At 46.9% G+C, this 12,652-nt stretch overlaps 1 protein-coding gene across 2 annotated transcripts in view; it reads left to right on the top strand.

Annotated features, from left to right (window-relative positions):
- MAP3K9 (mitogen-activated protein kinase kinase kinase 9) overlaps positions 1 to 12,652 on the top strand; it is a gene marked incomplete at both ends in the record, with an annotated part of 56,182 nt that overhangs the window by 31,514 nt on the left and 12,016 nt on the right. For both annotated transcript variants that reach the window (XM_080937817.1, XM_080937816.1), the window contains one exon: positions 3,995 to 4,175. In XM_080937817.1, coding sequence (XP_080793943.1) covers positions 3,995 to 4,175 — 181 coding nt within the window. The remainder of the gene's footprint in view (positions 1 to 3,994; positions 4,176 to 12,652) is intronic.

Here is a 12,652-nt window from a genome sequence, read left to right as displayed (position 1 = left end):
CTCCCTCCTTCTCCCCTACTTCCTCATCCTCTGGAAGGCATGTGCCCACATGAGGAAAATGGCATCATAGATCTTCTTTTGCCTCTTCAGGTACCAGCTCACAGCTCTCCTTTCTTCTGTAACATGATCATTCCCACCATTTATTATTTTGAAGGAAATCACCAACACCCTATCAATGTACATAAAAATATTTCAGTGTATACCTTTAAAACTTTAGTGCACCTCTGAACACAAGCACAGCTTTGTGCTGAATCACAACAGATGAGCCTGACTCAGCAAAGTACTCTAGAGACTAAAGCACAGGCTGAAAAAGCCCTTCAAGAAAAAAGCAAATGGCAGAAAACATAGACAAGAACAGGAGTAGCTGCTGCCCGGGAGCTTGTACTTCTCACTCCAGAAAACAAAGGAGAAAATGAGGAAGAGCTTTTAGAACTTAGAAAACCATGACGGAGTAAGTCTAGAATCCATGACGAGGCCCAGCCTTGAGTCAGAAGACGTGGCCACAAAGCTCAGCGAGGAAGAACGGAGTATGAAGAGTAAGTGAGGAAAGAGGACTTAGAGCCTGAAGGAGCTGGTCAGGAAGACTGATGGCCAGGACCTGATCCCAGACCAACACAGAGAGAGAGCTGATCCCTCTGGCTGACCTTTAACATGTACTTGAATGTTGCAGTATGAGCACATCTGCACACACACATACACGCACACACTCACACACGTACACATCTACATGCACTCACATACACTGAGCACGTCCACGCACTCTTGAGCATACATGCACGTGTGTGCGCGCGCGCACACACACACACACACACACACACACACACAAATACAAATTTTTATCTTTAAAACTGGAGAACCAGTTCATGGCACTTATTACAAAGTAATAGGTCATAGACCTTTGGATTTTAGGGTGTGAGGCCTGACTGTCATAAGTAGGTACTGAGAGCAGGATTTGCAAAGTTGTAGCTCAGTTTTAGGGCTGTAATGTGAGGACCCACTGCCACTCGATCCTCTGCAGTAAGCACTGTGCCCTCCCCACTGTGGTAGACTGAGGTGGATCCTCTGAATAAGTTTTTCTTCCTTAGGTGGATTCTGTCAGGTATCATGGCCACAGGGTGCCTAAGGAGCTGGTGCAGACACTCCAGGCCGAATCTCTAAATTATCCCTTATGCAGCCCACTGCCCCACCAAGTATGTCACCCACTGTGGAACCCCTGGCTGAGGTGTTACTTTCTTTGACTCTGCTCCCCTCTGTATAATCACCCCTCAATACTTTTTAAAATTAACATTTTAAAAATATAGTCAGAGAAAATGCACAGGTACACCTCAGTCAGTAACTGGCCAGGCATGAGGGGGTTCTTGCCAAGAGCCTGGCACATGCAAGCTTCCTGGAGCAGGGTGTCATGGATTCTAGAAGAGAATGAGGGGTTTGCCCCCAAGGATCAGATTCCGTGGCATCCTAGAGAAGACACTTGTATGCCCCAGAGGGCGTGTTTAGATGCATGTGCAGTTGGATTGTGTGCAGTGGGTTTGGCTGCTGAGGAAGAACTAGCAGGGGGCCAGCAGAGAGGATGAGCTAATGGGCTGATCACTGAGGAAACTGAGTTGGGCCTGAAAGCCAGAATGTCTTTCTTGCTCTGGATCACTTAGCACAGAGAGAGAGAGAGAGAGAGAGAGAGAGAGAGAGAGAGAGAGAGAGAGAGAGAGAGAGAGAGAGAGAGAGTGAACAAGGCTGTGCGGTGAGAGATGTGAGCTCTGCTCCTGTCCCTTTACATCTCTTTGACATGGATGGAACAGGGAGTGTCATCCTCCTATTTCTTAGAGATGACTAAAGGACTCTGAAGATGATGTCAGCAAGCAGCCAAGTTCAGTTACACAGCATTTGATCCAAACGAGCAGCTGGCCTTCTATGTAGTGTGCAGCAGGAATTTATTACAATGGAATATTATTGGCCATGAAAAGGAATGTGGAACTAATAAAAGCTGTAATGTGACAAACCTGGAAACATTAAAGGAAGTGAATCAGATCTCATGCTGTAGCATTCTGTTTTTACGACATATTCACCATGGGGTCAAAGCAGTTTGGGGGTTAGGGCCTGGGAGAAGAGAAGAGTGGGGGGATATTTGCTTACTGGTAACAGGACTTTCTTTTGGGTAATAAAAATGGCCTGGAACAGGTAGAGGTGGTCTACTGGATGTTGGCTGTGTACACGTTGATATTTCATCTCACCTAACTTGAGTACAACAGCAATGTAAAGAAAAGGTTTCACAAGTCCTGATGCTGGGTAGACTTCAGAACACTATGACCTGCTCTGCCTGCTGAGATTCCCTGTTTGTTAATGAGGGCTGGTCTCTAGGTCATGGAGTACACAAAGGACAAGGGCAGTTGAGTCTGAGGTGGGTGGGACAGTGGCTAACAGGTGAGACTGACCTGTAGCTAGCTGTATACCCCATGCAGACAGACAGTCTGTGGCTTACCCCATCAGCCTTCCATCTTGTTTAAGCATCCAGACAGACTAATACGGAGCGTCATCTCTCTCCTGGTTACACTCTATCCCAGCCACCTAGGCCTTTGGGTGACTGGATCCCACTCAGTGTATATTCAGAGAGACACTCTCTGCCTCTGGAACAGGAATTTCCTTAGTGCACTTGCCTGACTCTGAATGTCTACTGTCCTGTTGTTTCTGTCTCAGAAGATTCTGGAAGGATTTTGTTGTTTGTTTGTTTGTTTTTGTCACCAGAGGAAGTATAGAGGTAGGGTTGTCCCCTCCCCCCACTCCCGGTGGGTGAATCCAGGATAGGGAGGGATGTGTCTGGAGTAGAGAGGATGTGGAGGAAGAGGAATTTGTCCACTGGGTCTATGGTGGGGTTGTTTACTTTCCAGACTCCAACTCTGAAGCTACTGATAATCCTGGGGCACGCTGCTGTTTTTGTAAGAAGCATATAATAGGACCTGGAGCTTCTTGGGCCACATCCCTTCAGTATGTGACAGTTCAGTGGTTGGGAGTAGGAGTGGAGACAAGGGGTGTGGCTGTATTGTGAAACACCTGTTCTTTCTCGGCAGAAGGGTCTTTGCTATCAGGGTCTACAACGTAAGACATTCTGTGTCAGGTAGGTACATGGATAGTGGGAAGCCGCTGTGAGTTCCAGGCCAGCCTAGTCTAGGAGTTGAGCCCAGCCAGAGAAATCCTATCTCGGAAAAACAAAACAGAAACAAAAGAATGTTAGTGGTGTCCAACCCACGGCATATGAGCCTCATGTGTCTAAGGTAGCTATGAACACGCTCCAACATACACACACACACACACACACACACACACACACACACACACACGGGGGTGCACAGACATACATGCAATCGAAGCATCCATACACACAGATACACATATACATACATACACTCAGTTGAACTTTGTAGATTATGTCAGTGTTACGGTATCAGAAGGGGGGTAGGACATGCCTGTAAGAGGGTCACAGAGCTGGTTAGACACTGAACATTTTGATGATCCAAAATGCATCTCAGCCCCTGTGATCTGTGGGTGGGTATAACCTAGGTGTGCTTTGGTGCAGGGAGCCCAGATGGCTGCTCCTCTGTGTGTATATGGCTCACAGTTCCTCTGTCACTCTGCAGTGGGAAAGCAGGCTCACACCGGCTGCCTGGAGTCCAGCCCTGCATTGTGACCCCAAGAAGGGCAGTGCAAGCTGAGTACCCCATATCCTGCATGTGTGGGACCAGAGAAGAGTTTCACCTTTATAGACTTGACCTTTAGATAGTTTTTGGATAGGGATGAGCCTGAAATGCCTACCTTGTTCGGGGCATTTAGGGGACTTGAGATGATGCTAACAAAGATACGTTGCAGAATAAACGTGGTAGTGGTGGGTAAAATTGTGTTTCTGCCACCAGGGCACTGTGGCAGCGCCTGCAGATGGCGGGGGGATGCAAGGCCCCATGACTAATGCTTATCTGGTTTCTTCTGTATTGTTTTCTTCGCTCAGTACTGATCCTGCAGAAAGTGGAGAATGGAGACCTGAGTAATAAGATTCTGAAGATCACCGACTTTGGGCTGGCACGGGAATGGCACCGGACCACCAAGATGAGCGCGGCGGGAACATACGCTTGGATGGCGCCTGAAGTCATCCGCGCTTCCATGTTTTCCAAGGGCAGCGATGTGTGGAGGTAAGGTGCAGCTTCCAAGTTCCCAGGTCTGTTTTGCCTGCACATTTCAGGACTTGGAATCGAAGTTACAGGACCCAAGGCAGTCCAAGTAGGTCTGTGTGACCTCTCAGAGCAATCTACTGATTTCCGTGCTGCTAGGGGATGCTGTGGTAATTGCAGGCACTTCATGGAGTAGATGGCTCCTCAGAAAAGCTCTGCAGGTTCTGGGACCACCTTGTATTTTCATCTCTGACCTGCAGGGTGGGGAAACACCCAAATCAAGCAGCAGCTCGATGGCTCAGAGGCTGGGTTTCAAGGGCTGCTGCCACCCACCTGGGAGGACTCCCTAGTGTCCTCCTGTAAACCCCTGAGCTAATGGGTACCCCCTGTGCTATCATTTTCTTGATTATTTGGAAATGGTCCTTTCCAGTTACCTAGTTACTCTTTTACTCAGGGGTCTGTGTGCTGGATATTTATCTAGGAAAGGGAAGAGATGGGTTCTCAGAAGGCCCTAAGAACTGTGAAGTTACAGACTAGGCATGGCCAGCCATCTCTACTAGCAAGGTAGTATCCAAGAGGTCACAAGGACGGAGATCTAAAAGTCATGCTGCTATTAAAGGAAGGCAAGCAGCTATAGGATAGACTTTGTCCTATCTGAAGGACAGCGGTGATGCCTTCACATAAAGAAGAAAAGGTCAGAAGTGCACCTCAGTCCAGGATCAGTGCTTCCTGGCATGTGGCAGAGTGTGTGAGTGTGTGTGCCTATGAGTGTACATGTGTGTCTCTGTGTGTCTCTGTATTTCCTTTAGGTAACTTCCTTGAGATACTGTTCACATATCATAAAGCACACCCTGTACAGTATGTAAGTCAGTACTTTTTAGCATCTATAAGACTGACTTGAGGACTGGGAAGTGGCTCAGTGGGTAGAGTACCTGCCTAGTGTGCAAAGGACTCTTAATGCAGAAAATGAGGTGTGATGGTGTGGGTATGTAATCCTGCTATTCAAGAGGTAGAAGCAGAAGGGTCAGAGGTTCTCTGGTCAAGGACAGCCTGGGACACATGAGACCCTTTCTCATAAAAACAAAAATAAACCCCAGCTAAACCTAAACAGGTGTCAGTAAGTTAGTGAGTGACTTGAGTGTCACTCTCAGTCACCAGCCTGGTGCACTGCTGTAACATGTTTCCACACACCAGAGGATCGACAGCAAGAGAGCTTTATTCTTTCATAGCTCTGGAGGCCAGAAGTGGGAAATAGGAACAGCAGGGCCCCATCCTAAAGATCCCAGAGGAGACCCAGTCGACATATGGATGGTAAATTCTGGGGCATCAGCAGGCATCGTTAGGGCCGTCATCTAACCCACTGCAATCTCTAACCTCAGAGAAGCGCAAGCCTCTTGCTTGTCTCTTCCCAGCCTGTCCCTTCTCTGCCTCTGGATCAGCTGCTCACTGCTATGACGTCAGTGGAACCACAGGATGCCTGTTCCTCTGTCACTTATGTCTTACATGTAATAGAAGGTTTATAGGACCGTCCATGTTACGGCTTTATTAGAAATCCATCCTTTGTTTTTATTGGATAGTTTATATGTTAAATTTCAAATGTTATCCCCTTTCCCAGTTCCCCCCTCTCATACCCCCTCCCCTGCTTTTGTGAGAAGGTTCCCCCTTAGAAAGTTATTCTTTTTATGGCTTTTAGTATTCCATGACACAAATGGGCCATGATTGCTTATTTAGTCACTCACTATGTGATAGCCAGAGGTGTTCACTGTGGGGAATGTTAGGAACAAGGCTGCTATGGACATGGACACACAGATTCTTTTGTGACCAATCAGTTTCATCCACTTGGGCATGTACCTTAATACCATGAAGTCAAGCAATTAAGTATATGTGTAGCTTTTTGAGGGCCTAGAAAACTGCTTTGGTAACAGATGCTCTGTGTAAATTCTATTGGTCCAAACTAACTCCCATACTTCCATTTGACACTTGGTGCTGTTGTTCTTGTTATTTTTGAGTTTTAAGATACTTCAATATTACATATATATTTAATACATCAGTTTTCCATTGTTTTTTGGATAATTCTCAGTAGCATTCTTTGAACTCCTTGTGTTTCTTGGTTTTCTCCTATCACCTGACTTTTGATGTCATCCTAAGAATGCATGGCCTCAGCCAAGGCTATGAAGAGTCTTAGCTCTGTATCCTTCTAAGAATTTTGTAATATTGATTCTTCCGTCGGGTTTCTGATCCATGTTGATTTGATTTTTCATATGGTGTGAAGCAGAGACCAAACTTTATATTGTCGTGTCTGTTCCTTTGTACCAGGACCACGTACTGAAGAGATTATTCTCTTCCCATTGGAATTCTAAGTGATCTCTGTCAGAGACAGCTCATGAGGGATGTGAGGGCTTATTCCAGGATCACAGTTCCCTGTTAACCTGTCTGTGTCAGCACATAAGGCAGTATCATAGTATCATTCTGTCTTGATTAATATGCAGTTTTGAAGTAAGTTTTGACATTAGGATATGAGAGTCCTCCAATCAGTCTGAGTCCACTGCCGTTCTTTTTAAGTATTAACATCATTCTGTTAGTTTTGAAAAATAAGCAACTGAAATTTTTATCTTGTTTTAAAACTGGTTTCATATAGCTCAGACCGACTTCAGAGTAGACATACAGGCCAGGATGCTTTTGACCTTCTGGTCCCCCTGCTTTTCTGTCTCTAGGTACTGGAATTACAGGTACCACCATCTAGGATGGCACCTGAGATTTTCAGAATTTTGGTTACTTTGTGAATTATGGGTGTGTGTGCATTGTAGTATCTGTGCTTTCCAGTCCATAAAGGTGACATACTCTCTCTCTAATTTCCTTCATTGTTGGGTTGTCCTACGTCCACTCACATCTCGCCATGTTAGATCCAGAATGAAGTTTTCCTCCTTGTAAAGTCTTTGACCTGACAGTCTGTTACAGCTGACACGGTGTCTTACCACACACTAGTGAGGTTGATGCTAATTAGGCCTTGTTTTATGTATTAATTAACCTGGTATCACAAAGAGACCAATTGATGTGGTCTCACATTTAAAAAAAAAAAAAAAAAAAAAAAAACCTCTTTCTGTTTCAAGGAGTAGTCCAGGCAGCCCAAGCTGGCAGAATGGCTGTGCCAGTGAGACCCAAGTTCTCCAGGTTCCCTTGCTGTCCTTGTCCCGGTGGTTTAATGTGAGCTGCAGTTCCTTAGGCAGGAAAGGAGACCAGGACCAGAAGCCGGGCTTTGCCCTGGAGATAGTCTGCACGCCGCACACAGCTCCTTGGTCCCGTAGTGTGCACTTGCTTATTATCCACTTGGCCCTGAAGAGACACCAAACACGGCTTTAGCTACTGTGTGTCCATCTAAAATTCTCTTGGAAATAGGGAGAAAGTGATTGAAAGAGATATCCCTGCCACACCCCTTAGTCACAGCCACTGGGCACTCTCTTGGTTCCCTGACCTCTCCTCAGAGGACATGTTTATTGTCCTGTCTTCCTTCTCTCCATTTCTGTTCTTTGCTTCTGCTGGTGATGGGATGTGTACAGAATCTTACCAGCTTCTATGCCTGTTCTTAGTAGGAAGGGAGTGTGAACACCTAACTTGGGGTACTGCAGGGGCTTTTCTTTAATGGGGGAATAGATGAAATTCTTTCAACTTTTACTGAATGCCCTGTTACAAGTCTAAGATTAGTATTTTGTTCTAAAATCACAGCTATTAAAAAGCAGATGTAGGAGCTGTAGTGAGAGGAAGCTGATGAGATCACTCGGTTCCCTAACAGGGGCAGCTTGTTATATCTTCTACCAGTGTCTTAGTGAAGGCCACTACTCCTGTGATGAAACTCATGACCAAAGCAGCTTGGGATAGAAAGGGGTGATTTGGTTTAAACTCCCACATCACTGCTCATCACTGAAGGAAGTCAGGACAGGAACTCACACAGGGCAGGAACCTGGAGGCAGGAACTGATCCAAAGGCCATGGAGGAGTGCTGCTTCCTGGCCTGACTTGCCAGTCTGCTTTCTTAAACAACCCAGGACCATCCACTCAAGGAGGGCACCACCCACAATGAACTAGGCCCTCCCCCATCAGTCACTAATTAAGAAACATTCCACAGTGTACTTAAGCTGGATCCTATGGAGGCCTTCTCTCAGTTGAGGTTTCCTCCTCTCAGATGACTCTAGCTTGTGTCAGGTTGACATGAAACTAGCCAGCACAAATAGTGACTGGGTTCGATTGTTCCCAGGGAGGCTGGAGAGAGATGCTCAGTGGTTAAGAGTGCATATTGCTCTTGCAGAGGATCCAACTTATGTTTGCAGCGTCTGCATGAGGCAACTTACAAAACTGCCAGTAACTCTGACTGTCCTGTGCTGTCCTGCACTCTGGAGGTGCCTTCCCTATAATTAAACAAATTAAGTAAAAAACTTTTTAAATAATAAAATTGTTCCTAGGACTCAAGCCTTTGTCACAATTTGTTGATGACCGCTTGGAAACGTAATGTGCCTGCCTTTCCCCAGCGTTCTTAGCTCCTGTGCTGGGAGATTTTCCTGAAGACATGGTTTACTGACTCCTTTATATGGGTCTTCACCAATCTCCATTAAAGCATACGTTGGCCCCAAAAGATTTCTCATATTTACCAGAGGGAAATATCCATTCATCACTGTACACTTATACACTGGAAACACATGAGCAGCTGTGTACTCTTGCTCCTGTGCTTTGGGTAACCTCCTTTAGTACGATTGGCTCACCATGGCTCAGATCCATTAGGAGTTTTTGAGAGGGTCAACACATGACCAGGAACTTGTAGAAGGCTGATCCTAAACTGATTGGTTACTTTTTTACTCCAGTAAGTGCCACTTTCTGAATCTTTACTGTGTGCCACACACAGGCTTCAGTCCTCCCCCGCCTCCTCTTCTTCTTCCTCAACTCTTAAGCCTCCAGGTGGAGCAGATCACAGATGGACCAACAAGCTTCCCTCATTGATGCTCTGGAGGCAGAGCCCTGACTCCTCCCTCTTGCAGGTGGTCTGAGACATCTTCATAGGCCTAGTGGGAAACCAGTAAAGAAGGGATGCAGAACAGAAATGGAGCACACTCTGGATTTAGGGTTGAGATACTGATCATCACTGCTGAGATGGAGGACAAGGAGACCACAAGGCTTGTTACCTGTATAGAAATGATCATTGTACTGAATGCAGTTGACTGAGGATGGGAATAGCTGTAACCTAGAAATCTGACTAGGAGTGGCGAGGGCTCTTTGAGTTGCTTGGTAAAAACTTCCAAGTGTGACTGTTGTCTAGGTAGATCAATATCAAGGTTTGGTAGAAGTATAGTTTCTCTTTACTTCCTACCTGCCCTGTTCCTTCCTCATTCACACTCTCCCTGCTGGGTATGGAAGCCAAAGCCACAGCCTGCATTTGCAAAGCAGATTCTTTACCACTAAACCACATCCTCAACTCTAATAGTGTAATTTTTGGCAGTGTTTATGGATTATGGTAGTATGCTCAGTGTAGTCTATGGGAGCATCTGACGTTCAATCCCACAGCGGCCCAACAACTCGTATGCCTTTTTCCTGAGAGTTTCAAACATGACTGCTATAGTCCCGTCCTTCCCACCTTCCCTCTCCCTGTTCAACTCCTCCCATGCCCCTCCCACTCCCTGTCAAACTTATGACTCTTTTAAAATTATTTTTGTCTTATACACCGCACCTGCTGAGTTCATTAGCATTGCTTATATGTACGTGTGTTCCGGGCTGACCACTGGGACTGGAGAATCTATCTGGGACCCATCCCTGATGTGAACCAGTTTTCCCTCATCCGGCAGACACTGATGGACTGAAGCTCTTCATCTGGGAGTGGGACCAGGAGGTTTTCCCATCTACTTAGGCACATCAACTGCTGTCATTATGCAAGACTTGTTTAGGCAACAATATTGTTAGGACTTCACAGGCGTGGCTTCCCTGTCATGTCTAGAACACACTGTCTAGCAGCAGGGTTCCTGGTCCTTTGACTTAGAATTTCTCGGCCTCCTTCTTCATAGTTTCCTATGAGTCTTAGGTGTGGGTTGTATTGGGATGCACGTGGGTTAGACACTCCACAGCCACCACTCTGCATTTTGACCAAATCTCGGTAATAGTCTCCAGGAGCCTGGCAGGAGCACAGTGACAGGAGCACGGTGACAGGAGCACGGTGACAGGAGCATGGTGACAGAGGAGCACAGTGACAGGAGCACGGTGACAGGAGCACAGTGACAGAGGAGCACAGTGACAGGAGCACGGTGACAGAGGAGCACAGTGACAGGAGCACGGTGACAGGAGCACAGTGACAGAGGAGCACAGTGACAGAGGAGCACAGTGACAGGAGCACGGTGATAGAGGAGCACAGTGACAGAGGAACACGGTGACAGGAGCACAGTGACAGAGGAGCACAGTGACAGCACAGTGACAGAGGAGCACGGTGACAGGAGTACAGTGACAGGAGCACAGTGACAGCACAGTGACAGAGGAGCACAGTGACAGGAACACAGTGACAGAGGAGCACAGTGATAGGAGCACGGTGACAGAGGAGCACGGTGACAGGAGCACAGTGACAGAGGAGCACAGTGACAGCACAGTGACAGAGGAGCACGGTGACAGGAGTACAGTGACAGGAGCACAGTGACAGGAGCACAGTGACAGCACGGTGACAGGAGCACGGTGACAGCACAGTGACAGGAGCACGGTGACAGGAGCACAGTGACAGAGGAGCACAGTGACAGGAACACAGTGACAGGAGCACAGTGACAGAGGAGCACAGTGACAGGAGCACAGTGACAGGAGCATGGTGACAGAGGAGCACAGTGACAGGAACACAGTGACAGGAGCACGGTGACAGGAGCATGGTGACAGGAGCACGGTGACAGGAGCACAGTGACAGGAGCATGGAGACAGAGGAGCACAGTGACAGGAGCACGGTGACAGGAGCACAGTGACAGAGGAGCACAGTGACAGGAGCACGGTAACAGGAGCACGGTGACAGAGGAGCACAGTGACAGGATCACAGTGACAGAGGAGCACAGTGACAGGAGCACGGTGACAGAGGAGCACGGTGACAGGAGCACGGTGACAGGAGTACAGTGACAGGAGCACAGTGACAGGAGCACAGTGACAGCACAGTGACAGGAGCACGGTGACAGTGGAGTACAGTGACAGGAGCACAGTGACAGAGGAGCACGGTGACAGGAGCACAGTGACAGGAGCACAGTGATAGAGGAGCACGGTGACAGTGGATCACAGTGACAGAGAAGCACAGTGGCAGGAGCACAGTGGCAGGAGCACAGTGGCAGGAGCATGGTGGCAGATTTGTGCCCAGAATGTGCAAAAGCCTAGGTTTGCCCACAGCGTTGAGAAATACAAAGGAGAAATAGGAGAGTGCAGTTGCTGGCACACACTGTATCTGGAAGATTGGAGCAGCATGGACTTTGAAGCAGCCTGGGCAACAGAGCAAGGCCCTTTAAACAAGTCATCCTGATGAGCACATTACTATTATTTTGCCTTTACAAAACATTTTAAAATTAATTATTTATTTTATATATGTGAGTGTGTGCCTGGATGTATGTATATATGTGTACCACACATATGTATATGTACATGCTGGTGCCCACAGAGTTGAGAAAGGGGTGTTGGGTCCCTGGGGAACTAAAGTTACTGTTGCAGAGTCCTCTGCAAGAGTAACAAGTGCTCATAGCCTCTGAGAAATCCTTTCAGACCCTCCATCATCGTCATTATCATCATCCCATCATATAAATGACCTTTGTAGTTGGGCACTGCTGAGGGCATTACAGTAAATGTGAAGTCTCTGTGGCAAGCTCAGGTAGAGCCTTCCTTCCGTCTGGGTGTTCAGAGCTTGGTGGTTTTGGGCCTAACTTATTTCTGGAAGGACAGAATGCTGTGTAGTTTTTCCTGGTTTTGATTGCAGATCCATAGACTAATTCTTCCTTTAAGCTTTTGTGCTTCCCGTCCCCTGGTTGGTGGGAGATGAAGACTTGTTTTTATGAACTCAGAGCAATGGGCTGCTTTTCTTTGCTGACCCAGTCTAACCTGTGCAACTTCCCCCTCAGAGCTTGATGGAGGTCTCTGTGAACATCCCACCTGTACCATCTAGAATCAGAAATCCATTTAACCTAGCAGACACTTAAATCTTTTGCAGGAGCAAATCCATGTTGAGTAGATGCTTACTGGTTTTTCTAAAGATTAAATAAATAAATAAAGTATCTGTGACAAAAGCTGTCTAAAAATAGATTCTGTTTTGAGATTCACTCCTATGGGCTTATTTCATTTATATTAGTCAGCCATGGTGGTGTGCACCTATAACCCTAGCTCTGAGGAGCCTGAGACAGGGGGATTAGGAGGTCTAGATCAAGGCTAAGCTACAGAGTGAGACCTTGTTTTAAAACAATAAAGTTGCTGTGGCCCCCGAGTGCTTATTTTCTCTCCTAAATACTTGTTGGATTTCAG

This window comes from Micromys minutus, assembly GCF_963924665.1.
Source record: "Micromys minutus genome assembly, chromosome: 1".
Taxonomy (NCBI): domain Eukaryota; kingdom Metazoa; phylum Chordata; class Mammalia; order Rodentia; family Muridae; genus Micromys; species Micromys minutus.
This window is presented reverse-complemented; position numbering and strand designations above follow the sequence as displayed.